General features: G+C 40.3%; 1 protein-coding gene across 2 annotated transcripts in view; it reads right to left on the reverse strand.

Annotated features, from left to right (window-relative positions):
• The window catches only part of GALNT17 (polypeptide N-acetylgalactosaminyltransferase 17), a 419,991-nt gene that overhangs the window by 299,233 nt on the left and 96,657 nt on the right, over positions 1–24,101 (reverse strand). The window contains exon 1 of one of the 2 annotated variants that reach the window (XM_031967902.1): positions 1,180–1,323. The exons of the other annotated variant lie outside the window; for it this stretch is intronic. Within the exon in view, the coding sequence (XP_031823762.1) occupies positions 1,180–1,192 (13 nt within the window). The 5' untranslated portion in view covers positions 1,193–1,323. Of the gene's footprint in view, positions 1–1,179; positions 1,324–24,101 lie in introns of those variants that run through there. 2 annotated transcript variants of the gene reach the window in all.

Raw genomic sequence — 24,101 nt, forward strand, 5'->3', positions numbered from 1 at the left:
AGGATGGTGCATTATGTAGGTAATCTATAAGTCTGTATTTCTTTGTGTGTATGACTTCTGCCCCTACCTAGAATATAAATCTCCTGATACTCTGTTGAGTCTCAGAGATGAGAACATCTGTTAGTTTAAGCATTATTCTTCTATAATAGTAAGTCCATGGGGGATCAGATTTCAACAGGGGGATTTAAAGTCCCCAGCTCCTTTTCCCTCCCATTAATGGGAATGCCAGGGCTAAGCTTCCATCCTGAAGATTTATCCAATGAAACATGTAGAATTTAAAGATAGCTTTCAGGAGAGAGAGGAAGAGAGAGGAGAAAGAGGGGAGAAAGGAAGAGAGAGAGAGAGAGAGAGAGAGAGAAAGAGAGAGAGAGAAGAGAGAGAGAGAGAGAGAGAGAGAGAGAGAGAAAGAAAGAGAGAGAGAGGGAGAGAAGAGAGAGAGAGAGAGAGAGAGAGAGAGAGAGAGAGGAAAAGACAAGACGAGAGGAGAAAGGAAAGAGAGAGAGAGAGAAAGAAGAAAAGAGAAAGAGAGAGAGAGAGAGAGAGAGAGAGAGAGAGAGAGAGAGAGAGAGAGAGAGGAAGAAAGAAAGGCGGGCTTCAAAGCCATATTCCTTTAAGAAATAACCTTTAAGGCCACAGTCTGAGGGATAATCTAGAGATAAAAAAAAAAAAAAAAAAAACCAGCCCTCCAGAATTTATTGTTGTTGGCTTAAGAAATTGTGTTTCTGCTCCAGGGAATTAATGGCCTACAAGGTAGGTGGACAGTAAGAGGCTGACATAAAAATGCTGGTTCTTGTCTCTCAGGGGGCATCCCAGTTAGAGGGGCAGGAATCTACTGATTCATGGGCACACTCTGTTAACACAATCTGCATCGACCCTCATTCCCCTTGGATCCTCTACCTCTCCTCTAATAGTTTTCTGAATGAGGTCAATATCAGTTGACTTATTCTCACGTTTTATCCTGGCTCATTCAATTACTCTAAAGGAGCTCTAACCTCAATTGAATATTCCCTTGAAAGATGCAGATTGCAACCCATCCGGGCCTGCCTAATCTGTACAAATCTTGTACTTGTCTTCCCTTAGCAGGTGGGCTGGGGGAGGAGAAAAGGGGGAAGGGGTTCCTTGCTCTTGATATCATGGAGGATCTCAATGGAACATCCTGGCTGTCCATCAGTTACTTACTTGCTCTGGTCATATGATCTACCTCTCTTCTCTTGAGAATACACACTTCTTGATCAAAGATGTAGATTTTATCTTTTCTAAAAGAAGACACGTTCTATAAGGGCTGGGAATCTCTCCTTTTATCTGTCTCCATCTCTCTCTGAGTGTGTCTCTGTTTCTGTCTCTCTGTGTGTCTCCTCCTCTTGGTCTCTGTCTCTTCCTTCTTTTTACCTTCAGCTCACAGAACATAGCAGGCTACTTGATAAATATTTGTTGATTGATTCTTTGATATCCCTCAAAGCTTGGAGGGTCAGGGACCAAGGGCTCTCAAAGGAGAATACAGACTCAGCCAGTTTATCCTGGGCCACAGACAATTCTTCCTTCCGAGGAGAAGCATCCCTAAGGGCAGGATCACCACCAACAAGCTGGCTGGCTGATGAAGAATCTTTGTCAATGGCAACCCAGTCAATTATTACCTTCAAATAAAATAGAAGCAAATTCAGATCTTAATGCATGTGTGTATTTCTTCACATAGGCGTGTGTCCATACATATGTTACATATATGTTTGTTTCTGGTTTTAAACCTGGTGATACATTTCCTCCATAATTTTTAATGTTCCTGAGTTAGAACAATATAGGAGAGGGCCCCATATTGGGAGGAGAGACTTCTAGGTTTAAGTCCTTCTTTAGCAGTTAATTTTAATAACAATAATAATAATGACCTCTAGCCTTTATATAAACACTTTAAATTTTTGCAAAAGCCTATTATATATGTCATCTCCTTTGGTCCTCACAATAACCCTGTGACATAGATGCTGTCATTATCCTCATGTTACCACTGAGAAAACTGAGACTGATAGTTAAGTGACTTCCTTGATCCTAGTTATAGAGCCAGTAAACATATGAGACAAGATTTGAATTCAGGTCCTGCATCTAAGTGCAGCAGCATGTCATTTTACTATCCTGCTAAAGGGGTGTTTGGGCAGATCAATCAACCTCTTTAGGAATAAGTTTCCTTCCTTTTAAAATAACCTATTGGAAAAAGGTTTAAGACCCTTAATATTCTGAATCTGTATTCCCCCAAAGAACAAATTTGCCAGAATTGTTTCCAACTAGTCTTTTGTTTTCCTTTTTGTTTCAGAGTTCCATTATTTATGAACCAAGAAACCATAACACACACACACACACACACACACACACACACACTGCTCTCTCATGTTCTAATTTCCAAAAGGAAGGAAGAAACATACCCTCCCTCACTACAAAGATAAAGGGCACCAAAGTACCTGATGTGATGGTTAACAGGGAGTCCAAATTAAATTATCTTTTCTCGTATCCATTAAGATGAAGGGGTTTTTTTAAGTGGCCAGCCTAATGTGCTCCTGATGAATTTTCTTTACATCTCCCTGAGACACAAATTTTCCCTTTAATCCCTTCCCAATCCTAACAGTGGCAGGAACTCAACACTTGAAATTTAATTTCCCTTTAAAAAGCTGGTTTCTAGGGGGACTCTCCATCTGACACAATAGCCACTCTGGAAAGAGCCAATAGGCAATAGCCAGGCCTTAAAACCAATATGCAATCATTGTTATGCAAATTGCCTTTACAGAGCGAAACTCTGAGTCGATAGATATATTTTCTCCACTGACTGGCTCGTTCTTTCTTACTAATTGGCTTTTTACCGAACCAGGGCTTGTCACTTTTTAAGGTCAGGAAAGTATTTTGCAGAGTTTTACTTGGTGTGTTTAATGGGTTTTAGAAGCCGGTCTTCCTTCTTGACCATCACTCTTGTGCTCTTCTGGGTTGGTTCGGAACTCTGCTCTAGGGCACCGAGGACATTGAGCTATATCTCAGGACTACTTTGAAGGCTCTTCAAATGGCATCCCATCTGTTTTTCCTGCCAGGTTCCATTTCTACATGGTTTCTACTGGACACCATCCATGGACCGAGTACGGTGTTCAGTTCCTCAAATCCCCAAAGTTTAATCCAATCCTCCCTCAAAAACTTTCTTTTTAACTAGCATGAGGATGCTGACAATGTATTTATTTAGATATCAACTTCTTGTTTCCCCAGTGAAATGTAAGCTTCCTGTGGGCAGGGATCGCTTCATTCTTTATACAGTCATTAATAAATACTTATCGACCACAGAAGAAACGCAAGTTGCTTTAAGACAATGGATGGCAATATAAAAACCAGTAAAGAAGATAGGAGACAGCACCCCCTTTTCACCTTGTGGCTTGCGAATAATATGGTGGTCGACCTTTAAAGGAAAGCTCCCATCATTGTGTGCCAGTTAATGACACACTGAGGCTTGAGCAAGATACAGCGTTGTAGGGGTTTACTCAACTCCACCGCTCTTTGCCAGTTTTTGACTGACGTGGCAGGAGAAGCCACAGAAAGAACCACGGAGAATCATAGATTCTTAGATCCCAAGATGGAAAGGATCAGCCTTCGGGGGCCATGACATTCTTAACAACACACAAGAAACAAGTATCAAAAAGGGACACATTCCCCAATTCCCAATCCAGTGTTCCGATAATCAATAAATATTATATACACATTCCCCAATTCCCAATCCAGTGTTCCGATAATCAATAAATATATATATATATATATATATATATATATATATATATATATACATGTATATATGTATATATAGATATATGTACGTATAAAATACCTTCCTCCAACACATTCATCCTCAAGCTGGATACTCTTCAAACTATCTTAATTTCTCGTCTAGAACACCTTCTGGGAGAATAAGCCCTATAAGTTTAACAAGTTATGCTATATAAAGCTCAACAAACTTCCTTTTACTCTTCCCCCCTAAAATAACCTTTTTAAAGCTTTAAGCCATTTAAATTTCTAATTTAATCAAATATATATGCATTTGTACACATATGCACATATGTGTATGTGCATTTGCATGTATGTATATATTTATGTGTGTGTATATGTATATATACATGTATCTCCATATATCCACTGGAGAAGAAAAGGAAAATTACTTCAGTATCTGTGTCATGAATGGTTAATATGTTCCACAAGGTCACAAGTAGTCAGGCATGACTGAACAATAATAAATACACATATATATGTAGAGATATATTGTATGTATCTGTGCACACAATGTATACATGTGTGTACACAATATGTACGACATGTGTGTCTACATAAAATTGAATGCCCGTTAATACGCTCAGCACTAGTGGACTGGTGGGAGGCAAAAAGAAAGAGAATAAATCCCAGCCGTTTCCTAAAGGAATTAAAGCCTGATTTTAGTCACCTGAATTCAAGAAGCATCTTTAAACACCTACTGTATGCCAGGTACAGTCTGAGGAATACCAAGACAAAAATGGAAACCATTATTCCTTCCCTCTCCCACCTGCTGACCACCCACCACCAAGTTGCTTAGCATCAGACCAACGTGGAGATGAGCCCTTCCACAGCACCACCAAACAGCTGATATTCATAGGGTTCTTTAGTGTTTCTGGTTCACGTACATTATTTCACTTGCTAATGAGGTTGAAGTAAAACTAGCATTTTCATCCATGGCTGTGATAAAGGCATCAATGGCCATTAGATCTACACGTGACAGTAACCTTGGCCAGCTGGCAAACATGCTGAGGATCAAAGGGGCTGCCTCCATGACCATCTGCTCCAATCCCCTCACTTCTCAGATAAGCAAAGGTGGGATTTAAATCCAGATCCAAGGCAAGATGGCCACATGGGGAGTTGGGAAGAGCCTTTCTTTGGATCTCTTCCCATTGCAAGAAGATCAATGAAACAAGGACAGACCATCCCCTTAAATGCCAAAGACTGAGAAAACTTCTCTTGCTTCCTGGTGATAGAAAGCACGATACCTAGCCTTGCCCCTCCCTCCCCCCAAAAAGAATGAATTCAGCACGAGACTCCACTGGTATGGAGGTGAAGGGCTTTCTTCTACCAGTGTGGGTTGGCACCTGTTCTACAACTCAGGAGGAAGGGACTTGCAGGTGGGACAAAGGCAGCACCTGAACACAGATCTTTCTGGATCTGAGACCAGTTCTCTATTCAGTTCCCCACTTTACTGTCCACAGAGTGGGCAGTTAGTAAATATTTTGTAGTGTGTAAATCATGGTCTTGTTTTGTATATAAATAATCATCATATTGAAAAATAAATAAGCACTAAAATCAACACCCTGCAGTAAACACCAACCATGTGCCAGGCATTGTACTAAGGAAGCATTACTCATTTTTCAAGCACCCAAATATTGGAGGATTCGCTCAATAAAAAAACTATCTCAGATGCTACCAATTAAGAGGCCCTTTTCACTCAGCCCAAGCCAAACCTTCCTCCTGTATTGGCTAGAAAACGAAGTATTTCTGAAGCAAATTAATAGAACTAAGCTTGTAGGGGGCATGTTTAAACTGCTAGAGGGAATGAACTGTTCTTAAGAATATAAATATATTCATTATTAGTCCCCAAAATGCTAACAAATGAATCATCTCTTTATTAACGCAGTCCTAGCAGGTTATTTGCTTAGAAGCATTATTTGAGTTATTGTTTGCACTTGAAAATACATTTTTAAAAATAATTCTTCAGCTCTGTCTTTTCTCTGCTTCAGATCCTTCTCCCTTAATTCTACCTCAATCAGCTTAAATCATGAGACTGTATGAAGCATGACTTTTTAAGCCAGACCCATGATTTCATCCAATTAGGGAACTCCCAGGAAGGGAATCCCCTTCCCAATGCAGATCAGCACCTTTGTTTCTACAACTCAGGAGTAGTAGGGAATTCTTTGAGGTATAAATTTAAATGACTTTCCCAGGAACATAGTATTCAACAGAGATTAGACTTGAAGTCAATGCTCTCTAGTTTTGAGATCAGTTATCTAACTACTACAACATTTAAATTATCAAAAGGGGAAAGTTTATTTTTACTGATTTCTTTTTTTTTAAATTTTAGTTATTCACTCAGTTTTTCCATCATGTCATGGTACCAGTGGGGGTTTTCTTGGCAGAATGGTTTGTCATTTCCTTCTCCAGATCATTTGACAGATGAGGAAACTAAGGTAGACAGGGTTAAGTGGTTTTCCCAGGGTCACACACGCTGGATTTGAACTCAGGAAGATGAGTCTTAATAACTCCAGATCAGGTACTCTAATTGCCCTAATTAATTATAAACATTTCCAGATTATTTCTACTCTGCTATAACTCTCTTATAACAAAACCAAAACTAATAATACAGTGATCTCATCTGAAAGGAATGCAATATTCTACATCTGCAGCACCTTTTCTATTTTTAAGTGTTTTTAATTAACAGATTTTCCCCCTTCTCCCTATCTCATTGAAAAAAAAAACCCTAGCATTTCTATGCCTAAGTAAATATTCAACATAGTGCCAGGATAGCAGATACATGAACACAGATATGAGTTTCAGAATAAAAGTGGATGGCTTGAGAAATTATTAAGTTTGGTCCCAAAAAAGAGATCCAGGACTTTAAGCCTTGAACAAACAAGTCATTAATAGCAGCTGCACTTCTTGGATGTCCTAATCCAACACTAAGGTAAAAAACCCTCATTTTCGATATGGAAAGGGTATCCCATCCTCAACTGTTTTACAGAGATATCAGACTATACACGTGAGAAAGAATATATGATTCTAGACTTTTTTCTTTTTATTTTGGTTATATTTGCCGACTTGTACTTTTCAGTCTGTAACAAGGAAAAGTTTTGCAGAAGAGGGAGAAACACAATGGGAATCAAGGAAAAGTAAAAATTAAAGCTATCATTAACAATTAATTTTTCAATGCACAGAGAGCAGAAATCAGGTTATGGCTGAAGGAATTCAGGGTAAATGCTTGCCTGTGGTACTAGCAGTAGAAACAGAAATTAGGGGAGTTAAAAGGCATATATTCACCTCAACCCTAAAGTCAAGCAAGCCTGGAGGAAGTCCAGTGAAGGAAGAAAAGAAATAGACATGAAGCAGATTTGACCTGAGAGATGCTTGCTGTGCTGGCTGGGTATAACTGTGAGTCTGGCTCACAAAAGAGCTGAATAGTCTTGAGGCTATGGGGTTTTTCCACAAAGGAATTGTAAACACATGCCTGTAGGGAAGAGGTCACCAAGCACCTGGAATTGAGTGAAGAAACAACAGATAACAATAGCAGCCAAGTATGAAACCGGCAGAAGGCCCATCAGCGAAGAAAAAATCGAGGGGATGTACACAAGTAGTTCTGGATAGAGGCAGAAAGCAGCAGCTTCAAAAGCAGAAAGTCATTCCTGCTGGGATGCAACTCTACAATAATGAGTTGTCTTGGTTATATGTGTGCTCTCTCACCAACAGCATGGAAATCTATAGGAAAATATACCTTTGTGCATCAGGGAAAGAGAAGGGCTCCTAATTTAATACCTTTGCTTAATTTCATCCATCTTCTCTTTTGTTATGTTAAAAAAAATTCATATGGGGACTGTAGTTTTAAATAGATGAATAAAGCAGTTATTAACAGATGATAACTCAACAAATATTTTGAACTTATGTGTAGCTTTCAAAGGCCCGGGTCACATAAAGAAATGGAGAGTTTGAGAGCTACTTAAAAGATATCATTTAGATTGGATCTTTGGCGAGCGGGAGAATTTGGAACTCAAAATTTCTGAACATTAATGGCAGAGCTATTTAGATAGCTAAAACTTAGATAGCTATTTTAGATAGCTAAAAATTACTGGATCTTATCCCAAGTATGGATAAGATAATAGTAAAATAAAATATAAAATAGATAATTTTGAGCATACCTGAATGTTCTTTTTTATAATTTTTGTAATCTTCCCACTTATTGTTAATAGTTTGCAATTAATCTGATTTGACAGAGAGAAGAGGGGGATAGAAGAAAAGAAGAGAAAAGCAGACATTTAGGGAGGAAAGACAGTAGAAAGAGGGGAGAGGAAAAGAGAAATTTTGAGATGGAAAGAAACAGCAGAAACACTTTGGAGAGAGAGGATACAAACATGTTCTTAGGGGGAGGATAAAGAAGATCACTTATGAGAAAGAAGTGATTTGGGAGAGAGAAAAAGAAAGACACTTAGAAGGAAGAGAGACAGACAAGCAGAAACTGAAGGGGAGGGAGAAAGAAATAAATGGCTCTTCTTCCAAGCTAGGAGAGAACAGCTGCTCCTCATTTGGAACAGAAAATAACCACTTCCAGTTGATATCCTGTCCTACATTGTGATTGCCCAATAGCCAGGGCATCAGGAAATGCCAGAAGGAGCGTTTGAGAGTTGAGATTTTATTTTTTGGTGGGGTGGGGGGAGAGGAAATGGAAGGGGGAAAGGACTCAGGAAGAAAAGTGTTACTATTTTCTTGTGGCATATCAAATTTTGCTCTCACCCTGGTTAACGCTTTTGGATTCCTCCTGGCCTCTTACAGAAAGGAACACAACCATGAGCAGCAAGCACAGACCCAGTTCCTTTTCTTAATGAGGACACAGGTTCCCCTGCTGTACATTATTAAAGGGGCCAAAAGCTCCTGGGGGGGTTTCAGAGTAATTTAAGCAATCTTCCCTCCAAAGCTTTATTGAAATGGCAGTCACCGAAGCGGGCAGTACCGAATGTCAGTATCAGCTGGCACGGAAATATAGGCATTGTGATGGGTCTTTAAGATTATTATGGTTCTGCATTTATTTATACCTTGATTTCTCTCTGGGGAGCTAAGAGCACAAGTACTAGACACGGCCATGTCCCTAGTCTGAAGTCTCAATCTAGGTCATGAAAACACATGCACACATACACACAAATCACACAGTGCACATCACAATGGTGATCCCAATGAACAACAGTTCAGGCTCAGTCCCAGCACCTGGCCTATTAGAATAGATTTTTAATTGGTCTCCTCAACACCGTTAACTCCACTCCAATCTACAGCTGTCCAACTGATATTCATAAAGGACAAGTCTGACTATTTCAATCCCTTACCAAATAAACTCCAGTTCCAGAGTCTCTGGAATCAAATATAAGGGCCTTTGTTTGCTATTTAAAATCTTTCCCAACCAAACTTTCCAGGCCAATTAAATAGATCTTCCCTTTGCAAACTCTACAATTCAGGTTTAACTGCTCTCATTGCTGTCTCTCAGCCAAGAAACTCTATATCTCACCTCCATGCCTTGCACAAGCTGTCCCTCCTGTACAAGATGTACGCCCTCCTTATTTCTGATTCTTTGAGCTCCTACTTTCCTTCAAAGCTCAGCTCAAGCACTTCATCCTGCATAAGGCCTTTTGTCATTCTTCCATCCAGTTGCTGGTGAAGACAGAGAAATCTGTCTCAACTCAAAAAAAATGCTCTTTGCATTTATTTTGTTTATGAAAATTGATATGCTATATAATCTATATAATCTATACAACATATAATCTATATTATCTATCATCTATATGATATATAATCTACACATAGATTTAGATATATTGGAATAGTGAATTTTGCATATTGCTGCTTAGATGTGATCCTGGGGTGATGGAGATAATGATTACTCTTCGTGCCTGCATGAAGAATACAATTGAGAGTTTTGGAAAGTAGAGACATTCTTCCTCATTTTGAATTTGAGAAAGGGCATGTCCTTTGGGGAAGAGATTTGGGAAGCAGCAAACAAGGACAACAGTCATTTCCTTACCATGTTCTGATTTTCACTTTGCCTCCCTGCAGATTCCAGGGAAAATCTTGGGTAAGATCAGGGATCTTCCCTTAGGTGAGCTGAGATAGCTTGTCTCCAGTAGGAGATTTCATACATTCTAGGATTTGTCTGATGTATTCTAATCTAACTCCTCTGATTTCTGTTAACTACCTTTTGGATAGAAGGATAATGCATTGACTACCCATTATTTGTGTGGTCTTTTGTGTAACTAGAATTTGGTGGGAAACTTGTGTATAAACTTGGGGTTTCTCCTTCTCCTTTAAAGGATGAAAATCAGAAAATCTGCTTGAACCTTAAAAAAATCACTCCATTAGAGCAGTAACATTTAGGGGGGCAGATGGAGCTATAATCCAGGACTCCTTTCTGAGGAGAACTGAGGAGCCTGCCTCAAGGGTCCTGTAGGCAAGAATCTAAATCTCCCTGGCACACGAGTAAACAAGATTCCAGAGAAATATATCAGAGCATCTCCATGAACTAGGTTTAGACCATATTTGCAGTCTACCATGTGTAAATCACTTTTGTTATGTGCTACTGTTTGTCCTTCACTGATAACATAATGTGGTGATATTTCGATTCATGGATTCAGGTGAGGCCATTGAAACAAATTGTTCTCATTCACCCGTTCTACCAGGGGAGTCTTCACACGCTTGGGATAGACACCTCCCCAATTCACCAAGTAGGTTTGAGGCTCTTCAGCTACCCTTAACTTGGGTTAGCCCATCCACTTTATAGGGTATGGCCATTGCACCATAGGTGCCACAGGTAAGAGTTGAGTGCAGAGATCAAGGACGGATGAACCATGCAAGCACACACATGTTAACATGGGCAACACATGTCCCTTACACACACAATTATATGAATACGTGCTGTGCCCCCCAGCAAAATGGAAACTCCCTGAGAAAAGAGTCATCACCTTACCCTGTACCTGACACACAGAAGCCAGCTAATAAGTGCTTTTTGAATGACTGTGTACCTACATCCTCTTGAGCAATAATATAATTACAGTGGCCTAGTGAGGGTCAGGAACATCCAGAAAGCAAAATCTTTGTCCTCAGAGAGTTTAGCACAGACCGATTCAGAACAAACTGACAAAATCAATAGTACCTGAAAAACTGCCTGATAGGAGTTAAAGGAGTTGGCCTGGGTGCTGAAATATCCTGGCTCCTCTAGGAGGAAAATTACTTCCAGTCCTGAAACTGTTTCCTTCTTTATAAAAGAAGATGCTGGACATTCTCATTCTTTTTTTTTTTTGATGCAATTGATGCAGTCTTAAATGTCCAGGCTCACACAGCTAGTACGTGACAAACATCTGAGGCTACATTTCAACTCGGGTCTTCTCTACTCCATCCCCAGCATCACTATAGCTACCCCAGTGTGGGAGCTTCTTCTAAGAATTCCATCCAGCTTTGACATTGTACAATTCCAAGGAAGCAGGAGAAATGATTCACAGAAGCCTAATATTAAATTTAAATCAACCAAAAGCATTTATTAAATGCCTACTGTATCCCAGGCATCATGTGAGATGCAAGAGATGCAAATCCAAAGGAAGAAACCAGCTTCCCGGCCCCGCTGGCGGGACCACGTTCATTGGTCTCTCCCTATGAATGTGAAAACCTGAATCCCTAGGTGGTTTTCCCAACCAATCTTCCATAATCAGCATTGTGTATGCGCGCCCATGTTGGCTCACTGCACGGGAAGCGTACGGCAGCACACAGTTTTAAAGCCCCTATTCAGCAATATTTTATTCAAACAAACCAACGAATCATCTCTACAAGTTCCAGATGCTTCCAGACAATTTTTGTGCCATACTAAGTGGCACTTACCCCACTATCAATGTACACATTTCGGGGATGTTCCTGGCAGCAACCCATCTTTGCAGTCATCTCAAACTGTGCAAATGGAAATTGGTGCGTTCCCGAGAACCCTCCCAGCCAGGGTTTTCTCGATTTTGAAAATTCCCATCATTTATCTACCGCTAATGGATGTGTTAATGGGATTATTAAAATGCATTAGGATTTCTGATTCAAGGGAGGGGGGAATACTGTACACTGCACCCAGAGGACTGGGAAATGGGCTTACATTCATCAAAAATTAGAGCTGGTGGGAACCTCGGCTATGACCCGAGTCGGCTTGATCCTACAGCTGAGGAGGCGAAGGTGATGGCCGAGAGTTTGGCAGCCAACCCCAGCTGCAGGAGTCCAGGGCTGGAAGGGACCCCTTCATTTGACAGATGATGAAAAGGAGCCCCAGAGAGGTCATAATTTAGAATCAAAGAATGATAGGTTCTTGGAGACCATCGAACTCTGAGGGAGTTCATAGAAGGGATCCATGGACAGATTTCAGGGGGTTAGTGACCTTGGGAAGGAAAAATGACATACAGTTTTATATTCACTGACCTCTAGCTGGGATTTTCCTACAATATAAATGAAGGCAACAAATATTATTGTGAAAAGTGAACCATTGGGGGTTTTTTCAGATTACTATTAGAGTTCATGACATGAAAAAAAGTTAAGAACTTCTAACCTAGCATGACCCTCTTCTTCATAAAGAGGAGAAAACCGAGTGATTTACCTAAGTCAACATGGGAAAGGAACTTCAGAATAATATTTGAACCCGACCAATTCAAAGGCTTCAGAGAAAAGATGGGCTGAGACTGGCCCCAGGACACAACACAGGAAAAACAGCTGCTGAAATAGGAGGAGAGGAAGCCGGGATTTCAGAACTGGTACTGAAGACTAAACTCAGGATGGTTCAACCAACCAAGGTCAGTCAATCAGCATTTGTTAAGCATTTATGGCCAGGTCTACTTTGAGCACTGGGGAAATAAGAATGAAAGAGGAAAGCATCCCTGCCCTTGGGGAAATAACACACACACACACACACACACACACACACACGTATGCTCTCTCTCTTATGTGTATAAATATATAGAGAAAAATGGAGGGGGAATGAAGGGAGGAAGAGAAGAAAGGGAGAGAAGAAAGGGAAGGAAGGAGGGAAGGAAGGAGAGAAGAAAGGAAGGAAGAAAGGAAGAAGGGAAGAAGAGAGGGAAGAAGGAAGGGAGAAAGGGAGGGAGAGAGGGAAGAAAGAAGGGAGGAAGGAAGGAAGGAAGGAAGGAAGGAAGGAAGGAAGGAAGGAAGGAAGGAAGGAAGGAAGGAAGGAAGGAAGGAAGGAAGGAAGAAAGGAAAGAAGAGAAGAAAAGAAATAGAAATAAAGAATACATGGACATTTTGAGTAGTTTCTAACATCACTCCCATTAGAATGTGAACTCTTTGAGCTCAGATTATCTTGTTTTCCTATAGGCTTCTCTAGCTTTTCTAAATGTAGCAAAGTAAATGTTTTATTCATTCATTCACTCATTCATGATGCTCCACATCCTACTCCCTTACTTCTCAAAATGTCATTTCCTTGACATTTCTCCCCAAGTTGAAAAGTCAGCTAGAGGATGTAGTGGATCAAGAGCTGAGACTGCAAATGGGATATTCATGACTACTTTAGGTTCTTGGATTCCCACTTCTTCTAGAAGAGAGCCCCATCAGTATCCTTTTCCTTCCCAAATTTTCCTCTAAAACCCACTACGTTAGAATTGTTAGTGTGTCTGACTAGTTAAATGTCAGAATCTGTTGGGTACCAAAAAGTCCTTTGTTTCTCCCTAGGGAGACTGCCTCAGGTTGGGGGAAGGCAGGGAAAGCTACTAGAGTCTGTTAACTTTTGGCTGTTTTGATGTATGAATTCATTTTTCCACATGAATGAATCTTTGTTGGTGGATGTCTCCTGAGTATGCATACATATGTATACTAGGCTTAACAAAGCTTCTTAATGAACTGATTCTCGTGAGCCAATAAATCTTTTAAAAATGGAATTCACTATCTAAAGTCCTATTCTAGCTGCTTCCTCCTCTATCTCATGAATTGAGCAGTTCTGACATAATTTGGGGTGCTGTGATTTGACATAATCTCTCTCTATTTACTTCTGATACAAAAAACAGAGGCACATGACATGGGAGGGGGTAATTTGGACCCAGGTTTCCAGGCCTCCCAATCAAAGTAGGAAACTAGATGAATAGGAGTCCAGGCAGGCAGATGTCCACCTATCCCAGCATCCAAATGGCCACAGAACCTCAAGACTGGTAGGGCAGCTCCCATAGTCTCTTCCTCCATTGCTAAGTCTTCCATGATGTAGCCCAGCATCCTGATGAAACAAGTTGGATCTTTCTTGGCAGATTTCCCTAATCTGGGCTCCTGGTTTTCCCTGGCTGGGTCCCTGAGGTAAGACTCTGTACTTGGCAAGATTCCCAACTTCTTGGGAACTATCATGATCTTCAACCCTGCCCTTCAATGAGCAGATCTCATTCTGTAATAAAGTAAATTTTAAAATGTGGCAAAAGAATCTTAAAATCACATCCTTTGAGGTAAACCACGAATTTCCTAATTAAATACAATGTGTCCTAATTCCTAAAATAAGATAAAACTATGCAAAATAATAACATTTACATTACTTCAAAATTTCCTAGGTACTTCCTGTACATTATTTCATTTCATCTACATGACAATCCTGAGGGAGATGCTACAGTATTCTTAGAGTCATTTTACAGATAAAAAAAACTGAGGTTGCCTTGGTCCCAGTATCTTTCTCCATTTAATAAATCATTAAATACTCTCTAATCTCTATCTTGCTCAGTTTCTCCAGAATTACAAAAGTAAGTTATCCATTTACTGATTCCAAGTAATGCAGCCCTACCTAAAGAGCCACACTGCCCCCAAAAGAGAGATAACAACTCTTCCTTTAACTCAGTAGACAAGAGGGAAGAGGACTCAGGATATGAAATAAGACATAGTGGACAGATGCAATCACTGTTCTGGTTGGTTTTGCTTGTGTTTTCTAGATGGAAAATATATCAGGAAATAGTGATATTTAAAAAAAATCAAAACCATTTTTAAAAGTGGAGGAAGGGTCACTACAAGACCAAATACCCCCCACCTTTTACATCCTACAAGGAGGTGTTTTCCACTCAGTCTCATAAGAGATCAATGCCTATGGTAGACAAAGATAGATTGCTTCAAAATCAAAACAAGAAATTTTATCACCTTAGGTGGAGAGGACCCCCCACTGGGGCATTATTCCAATGGGCAGACCAAGGAGAGTCTCACCTGGTATGGGACTGTCAAAGGGAAAAGCAGCATCTCCAGTAACTTCCAAGTTTGTTTTTTCTTCTAAACTATATAATCCTACCATCATCACCGTTCCCCAACCAGCAGCTAGTTCCCACCCCCACCCCTACTAAAAAAAATTATCTTTTATATATTTTATGTGTATTAATTTATGTACATGCCTAATTAGGACACATACTAATTTATGTATGTAAAATATGAGCTCCTTAAGAGAAGGTTATGTTCTATATGCATCCCCATATCCTCAGTGCCTAACTCTTCCTAGTCATTAATCAATGCTTATTGGTTAATTCACTTGATGACAAAATTCATAGCTTCAGTAGAAACTGAAAGCATCAGCGAAATATAAATCTTGGACTCCTCTAAATTCTGATTGCCTCAGACAAAATCCCAGTTTCCCTGCTGGAGTTTGGGTTCAGGATAGCTCTGATGCCTTTGGATCCCATGGTATTTGGGAACTAGGGAGTTTGGGATAAACACTGACAAATTCAAATTAATGTGTACATATGAAAAGAGAAAAATTATTTCCCTGAATCATGTGGATGGCAGCGCAGTGGAGGGCACAACATCATCCTGATTGGTCTATTCAGATGTCTCTTTTTTCATTGAAAGTCTATCCCAACTGGAGCTAACTTCCTTATGCATTATTCTCATCCATGAATTCCAGGAGGTCTCATTGTCCTTTCTGTTACACATGAAGCTTCATCTCCCACCTCCACATCTTTGCCCAGTCCTGGGAACATCCATGGACAACAAACAAATTTTAAAATCCTCCAAATCCGCCAAAGACAGATTGAAAAGAGAGGCCTTCAAATACAGTGAGAGAAATTAGGTTAGTGGTCACCTTTTCTCAAGGTCGGCCCGGTGGCCTCATTGCCAGTGGGAGAGGTGGGATGCATTTATGACTGTGGGGCTTCCTCAGAAACCACTTCTATGTAGAACGGTCAGCAAGGCTGACCCGGGAAAGCACAGCCAGGCTGGATCCGATTCAATTCAACAACAGGAATCAGAGAACCTGGGTAACAGATATTAGCTCTGCCATTTAACACCCATGGGACACTCTCCAGTCATTTCTCCCTAAGCAGAAAGATAAAAATGAAACAGTTTCTGTCCTCAGAAAGCTTATACACACATACACATGGATATATACACATATATAATGTATACATAAACATATATACACATGGATAGAATTCTATTTTATATGTAAGAATTCTATACATTATATACATATAATTATATATGGTGCACATGTCACACAGATTAAATACACATATGTATATATAAAAGTAGAAAGCCGCAGATGGGGGCAGGGGGACTCTGGGTATGATATGAGACCCTTCAGCCCAGAGGGAACCTGCTGACAATGTCTGGTTTGGCTCCCTACCGCCCTTTGATGTTCTTACCCAGAGTTCCCCCACTATCTGCAGCCCTCTACAAAAATTACATATACAAAAATGGCATGTATATGCAAATACATACATATATACATATATAATTACATGCATATAGATTGCCAAGTTCTTATTTATAATCATAAAATATATATATTAAAACAAACATATTTGTAAATTTATAGTTATAGTATAAATAGTAGTATTTTGTCTACTATTTATACATAGTATAAATTATACTATGCTTACAATAAGACTTATAGTTTTATGATGAGTGTGTATGTCTATATGAATATGTGTAAGTATACATGTTTGTGTATATGTATTTCTATACATATGTAAATATATTTGTATGTATTTTAATCTACATCTATTTTTAGGTGCTTACTGTGGGTCAGGCCTTATGCAAATACAGAGAACAGCACAATCCTTACTTCATTAGTGCCGTTTAAGCTCTTAAAGCTTAAAATTCCACTAAGGCTTTGAGGGCCTTTCATAGGCCAAAGAACACATTTACATATAGCCCTATAGCACGTTGAAGTCAGGATCTGCATTTACGGGAGTGTGACTCCTTCCCTAGTACTTACTGGCCGCCATTCTGCCCCTTAGATGCTTACAGAAGCTCCATAGGCAGGGTGGTCCTGCCCCACTTGAGCCGGGTTCAGGGCCTTCTATCCACGGTGCTGCTACATTGAGCAACAGTGATGGCGGCCCTCAGGGGCCCTGTAAGCAGGGAAAGCCCTGTGCAGGTGTGACACATGTGATATCCTCCCCAGCCGGAGCTCCAGATTGCTGGCAGCATCCCCATCACTACCTGAGGGAGCCAGGAGGCTTTAGGGCAGCTTCCCTTCTGAGAAGAGGCTCCATCCTAAGAGAACTGGAGAACAGAGATAAGGGATGAAGGGAGCTTACAAATAAAAGGAGACAATGGATTTCAGATTACAGATCTCCCCTTATCTGCTGTGGTCCCTGCCCCTGCCAAACTACATCAGAGCTATTTCATCAGCCTGTCTGAAATGCCTGAGAACGGGCCTCTCATCACTCAGGAGGCCCTGGAAAGTCTTGTCTCTGCTTTTCTGGCAGCAGATGATGGCCCCGAGCCCTAGAACTTGGGAGCTCCTCCCTGATCCAGACAGCAGCCTCCCTGGGAACTGAAACCCCTGGGCCCCCCAGGAGACCTTAAATCAGGCTTTAGTGGAGGTGGGGCAAAGGAGGCAAAGCCACAGCCAGACTCAGTCCCTGGAACCTGTGGATAGGTCCACAAATAGAACATTTTTTCCCAAAAGAATTAGAAGGCCCACAATTACAAAGTGGCAGACTTTTTATAATGCATATATTCTTATTCCCCAGGTAGGCTTTTTATTATGCATATGTTTGTATTCCCTAAAGACATGTAGTATAACCTAAGACACCTGAAGTGGTAAGGAAAAGGAAGTAAAGGACACCAAATAGGGGGTATAGTGCTGGACTTGAACAAATGGAGACCCCAGTTTAAACTCTGCATTAGAGACCTTGTCTCTGGATGGTCCCGAGCAAATTCCCCCCTTTCACTCTCAATTTCCTTAAATAGCTCTTATCTCACATGGTTGTATACTTACACATATTCATATAGACATACACACTCATCATAAAACTATAAGTCTTATTGTAAGCATAGTATAATTTATACTATGTATAAATAGTAGACAAAATACTACTATTTATACTATAACTATAAATTTATAAATGTTTGTTTTAATATATATATTTTATGATTATTAATAAGAACTTGGCAAGAGATCCCACTAAGGCGTGATGCCCAAGCTGAAGGATCTCCTCACTCCACATTCTGGAGTCAATCGTACCCATCAGGATTACCCTATTTTGTAAGAAGGAGGAGGGTCTGACTCGGGTAGTGTGCCGGGTTCCCCATCGTTGATGTCACAGGAACATAGGTACCAATTTCCACAGCCGCATGGGCCACGGAAGCTCTGTCTCAGAAAATACCAGTCACACAGGATCACAGAAGTACTTGCCGACTGGGGGAGATGATAGGGGGAAGGAGGGAAAAAATAGAATGCAGAGTTTTGTAGGGGCAAATGTTGAAAATTATCCATGAATCTATTTTGAAAATAAAAAGCTTTAATTTAAAAATATATATAAAATTTTTAAAAAGGATCACAGAAATAGGGAGGGGATATCATACAGGAGAAGGTGGAGCATCCAGAGCTTATGATCCTCACCATAAGCAAATAATTTCCTAAGAGCAATAGGGAGCCACCAAAGGAAGCAGGCTGGTAAGGGCAGGGATGGTGAGACTAAGCCATTTTATTTAAAAACAAAGTACATAGAAAGGAGAACCAGAAGAAAGAAAGAAATATGATTTAATCCCCATTGTTGACATATTCCTCAAATGAACTACTTTTCTAGTTTCCTCTGAGGATCTTCCTTGAAATGTAACTGCATGGAGTGTTTGTAGAACTACTGAAGACACAGAAAAATCCAGAAAAACAGACTGGGTCTCCAAAGAATCATTTTCACAGCCCGGATAAGAATCTCCCTAGCCAGAGGGAAAGATCTGGGGAAAAATCAGAGTTGGTCTTTTATTAACCCCCAGTTTCTACAAGACTTCATTGATTTCTGCATCTGACAAGACAGGAAGGAACCTAAACACAGAGCCAATAGAGTCACTTAATACAACAACTTGAGAACATCTAGTTCATTTTACAGAGGGGAAAACTGAGGCTATGAGAGTTTTAATTGGCTCACCCACAGTCATACAGGGGTAGATAGCAAAGCCAAGAGTCAGCTTGGAAAGATTGGAAATATCTCCCTCCCTTCAATGAGTTGATGTTACCAAGCTAACTACATTCCCCTTATCTAGCATATCATCAAGTCCTGTCCACTTTTTCTTCTTTCAAAATGCTCTTCATGGACCAATGATGGAGAAACTCATTTCCCTCCTGACAGAAAGGTGATGGAGAGACTCAAGATAGAATGAAGTGGGAGAGAAGGAAAGGGGAAAAAGAGGGTGGATGAAAAAAAGGAAAAAGAAGGAAGAGAAGAAGGAAGGGAGATAGAAAGGGAAAGAGGGAAGAAGGAAGGAAGGAAGGAAGAGAAAAGGGGGAGAAAGGGAGGGAAGGTAAGAAGGGATATAGGGAAGGCAAGAGGGAAGAAGGGAAGGAAGGAGGGAGAGAGAGAAGGAAGGGAAAAAGGAAGGGAAAAAAGGAAGAAAGAAAGAGAGGGAAGGAAGGAAAAAGGAAGGGAGGAAAGGAAGAAAGAAAGAGAGGGAAGGAAGGAAAAAAGGAAGGGAAGAAGGCAGAAAGGAAGGAGGGAGCGAGGGAAGGAAGGGAATAAAGGAAGGAAGGCAAGCAGGAAGGCAGGCAGAAAGGAAGGAAGAAAGAAAGTAAGGAAGGGAGGGAGGGAGGTGGAGAAAGAGAGGAAGAAAGAGAGAAAAAGAAAGAGAAGAAAAGAGAGAGGAGAGGAAAAGAGGGGAGAGGGGAGAAGAGGAAGGAAAAAGGGCATTTTTCAAAACTGCAAAGAAAAGGAAAAAAAACAGAAATTCAGAAGGATGTATAGGTAAAACAGTTTGAAAGTAACATGTTAAATTAATTACCAAAAAACAAGCTGTATATAGTAGAGATCCATGTTTTCCCATGCAATCCTCTTTTTCTGCTCTGCTTTATGTATAGAAATGTCCACCCTTTGCCAGGGAGGAGGGTTCAGAATAAATCAGATCTATTTTATTTCACATCCCTGACATCCATCCCTTCTCCATTTCCCCTGACTCCACCAAGGATCATGACTATACCTAGCCCAGCATGTCAATGAACAAATCTCAACCTACAAGCTGGCTTGATCTGCCAGACTTCCCAGAGACAGTCAGCCCTGCCTAACCTCCCCAGGTTTACTTCCTCTCCAAGATGGGTTCTCCATTCTAACAAATCCATTCTTCTCTGGGTTCTTTCTGACACAACACACTCATAGCTCTTTCCTTTCCTTCACTTAGAATTCTCTTTCCACTCCCCTCAAGCCATCCAAAAATTATTCCCATCCTTCACAGGATAGCTTGTTGTGTCTTCCACATGGACCTTCCCCTGGTCCTCACTGATCACCCCCTCCTGTACCACAAGATTTACCACTTAAATGAATTATGTTATTTCATTTACAGTCCTACCTTCCCAACCAGACTATGTGTTTCTAAGTCAAAGACCCATCGTTCATTTGACAATCAAACATTTACCGCTTTGTAGCATTTTTTTTACAGTTCTGAACAGGCTTCATCCAGGTCCTTAGTATGACTTCTTACCTTGAATATTATAATGAACTCACAACTGGACAGTTGTTTTTGTTTGCTTGCTTGCTTGCTCATTCAGTCTTTCAGAATCTTCATGACCCCATTTGTTTTTGACAAAGATATTGGAGTAGTTTGTCGTTTCCTTCTTCAGATCAATTTACAGATGAGGAATTGAGGATTAGGTACAGCTAATATCTAAGACTGGATTTTAACTCAAATCTTCCTGACTCCACACCGGGCTCTCTCTAACCATTTATGCTACCAAGAAACAAAATGGAAATTCACAAAAGATGACTAAATTCATTACAATTATCCCCTAAAATGAAGACTTCCTATTCTTTTTTTTTATTTACTTCTCAATGGTATTTTAATTTTTCAATTACGTGTAAAGATAGATTTCAACATTCATTTTTGTAAGATATTGAGTTTCCATTTTTTTCTCCCTCATCTCCCCTCAAGACAGCAATCTGATATAAGTTATACATGGTCAGTCATTTTAAACATATTTCCATATTTGTCATGTTGTCCAAAAAAAATCAGAACAAAAGGGAAAAAAGCAAACAAACAAAAAAAGAAGTGAAAATAATATGCTTCCATCCACATTCAATCTTTGTAGTTCTCTCTCTGGATGCAGATGGCACTTTACATCCCAAAGACTTTCCATTCCCAAAATCAAACCAGTTGGTTCACTCCTTATGGAGCTGTTTTTTAAATCAATAATCAAGGACTTACTGAGCACATATGGTGCTAAGTGCTTTGGGTACTACAATAAAAGTATGAGCACACTCCCTTGCCAACAAAGAGCTTACCTTCAAGGAGAGAGAGGTCCTAACTAATACACACATATCCAATCCAATAACCACCCATTACATGGTAGACACTATACTATACCCTAGAGATAACAAAATAATGGGAATAGTCCCTGCCTTCAAGAATCTTACACTCTATTTCAGGAGTGAAGGATGGAATTGGTAAACAAATAAATAAACACACACACACACATATATTACTACAAGGTAGGACTAGAGTTCTTTATATTGCATAACTTTTCTATAGACTCTCAGAATTTTTGTAAATGCAGATAATAAAACACATAAGGAACTACTCATATTGTAAAAAAAAGTATAATTATAAAGTTTAAAATTTTACTAAGGCCTTGGGAACACCCTGTATAAGAACACACATAGGAGTGCGTTCATACATATGAAGATGCAATTAAGTTTAGTTTATGAATCTCCTGAAATCACAGACTCCCACTGGTGGCCCCCAAGAACTATGAGGAGCAGAAGAAAGCCCTTATAGCAGAAGGCACATAAGATCTGCCTTAAAAGAAGCTGAGATTCTACAAAACAGTTTTCCAGGCATGGGGGAGACGGATGGGTTGCACAGCCAATCCAAAGGCATGGTGATAGGAGATGGAAGGCCAGGTGAGGTAGGGAGGGCCTTTGGCTGGAAGCTAGAGCATGTTTGGGACAATAACGTTAGCCCTTAGGGTAATAACTCATGGTGGCCAGTATGCCCCAAATAGGAGTTCCAAGAAGGACCTGAGGATGTTGACTGGAGTAACAGGCAACTCCATCATATAATGGAGAAGTCTCCCTTTTTCCCACAGGGAAAACCTGATAGTTACAAAATCTGCCCAGGGCAGGCTGGTCCACTGAACTTGAGGCTCCGACTGCCTGCGTGGGCTTTTTATTTTGATCCTATTTATTAAGACTCTGAGAGTTTGTGGAGCATGAGAGCAGGCAGTCAACCATCTGGTGTGAAAGCAATGGAAGTCTTCATGAGGTCACCTTCCCAGCGGGTGCTGGTAAAGGCATCCTGCCTCCTCCTCTCCTACAGGCCCAGAGGACCCCAGCAAGATGACTCAGCCTGGCCCTGCCTGGTTAGGCCCCGCCTCCTCCTCATTGTTAGTAGAAAGGTAGCGGTGACAAATTGCCAATTACAGCAGGTTCCAACCAATTACCTCAGGTCATATATTTCAATTCTGTACACAAATTAATCATCAACAGAATGGGAAGATAATGGATGAAAAGTTTCCTCTTTCTTTCATAATTGAAATAGTTTTCCTGTGACTAGTACCTACACTGTGATGGAAACCAAGACCAGAGTTAGGACCTGGAACAAAGGCAGGTGGAAATAATTATTCAAAGACAGGTGTAAGAACTTAATAAATGCTCCATTGGCACTAGGGGCTGGGTTGGGGAGGTAATACTGGGGGTTACACTGAATAGAGCATAAGACCCGGAGTCAGGAAAATCCAAATTCAAATCCGGCCTCCATGACCCTGAGCAACTCACTTAATTTTGTTTTCCTCAGTTTCCTCATCTGTAAAATTAGCTGGAGGAGGAAAATGGCAAAATTAATTCACTATCAGTCAAATGGAGTTTCCATGACTGGAAAACAACTCAACAACAAAAGACAAAACAACATTACTTTTGTGATATAAGTGCTATGATTACTCCCATTTTACAGATTTTTCAAGGGAGGTAGATAGAAGTTAAATGTCTTGCCCAGGGTCTCAAGGCAAATTCAAACACATCTTCAGGTTCTGAACTCTATTCAGTAAGCCACCTGCTACTGTTTGAAGAATAAAGGAACTGGCATTTTCTGCCTGGAGAATGGAAAACATAGGTGTTGTGAAAACCATGTTCAAATCCCTGAAATCATGTGGAAGATGGAGAGAGAATTTTGCTACTTTGACACCAAGGAAAGAAGGTCTGATTTGAGTTAAATTTCAATTCAATAAGAGAAAAAACTTTCTAATAATTAAACCCCTCCCAAAAAATGGTTCCTCAGAAGATAATGAGCTCCCCATCACTAGAGGATAAATTCCTTCCAAAAAAAAGCTGAATAAATATTAACTCCTTTGAAGCTAATAGCAACTCATTGAGATAGCTGCTATTATTGTTCTTATTTTACAGTTAGAGAAGGATGAGGTAAGCAGTTTAAGTGACTTGACCAGTCTCACAGAGAATAACAGCAGATCAGGGACCATTCGGCTGCTCAGACATGCGCCAGCCTTACAGAAAAAATGGCGGACCACTCCCAAACATCAACTCCATCTTTTATTCTTTTAACTCATGGTTTCTTTTGCTTTTGCTCCGCGGTATTCAATGGACTTTAAACTCCTGCACCAATCTTCATCTGTATTCATCCCTAGATCATCCACAGAGACTAGAATTTTTTAAAAATTGCTACTTTTGACAAGGTAAAAACTCTCTCCACCTTCTTCATTTCGATGCTAGACTCCACTCCTTTCTCTTGGGATTTTCTCCACCATGCCTTTTTACCTTGGTAATTCACTGTAACTCTTTAACCTCCCATTCCTACTTCCCCCTCCAATGGGCAGGTTCCTCCTAGGACATTTATTTTAAGCAGTACCCAAGTCAGCCATGTCTTCAGTCCTCTCCACACTTTCTAGTTTGTGCTCCAAA

This window comes from Sarcophilus harrisii, chromosome 4 (assembly GCF_902635505.1).
Source record: "Sarcophilus harrisii chromosome 4, mSarHar1.11, whole genome shotgun sequence".
Classification (NCBI taxonomy): domain Eukaryota; kingdom Metazoa; phylum Chordata; class Mammalia; order Dasyuromorphia; family Dasyuridae; genus Sarcophilus; species Sarcophilus harrisii.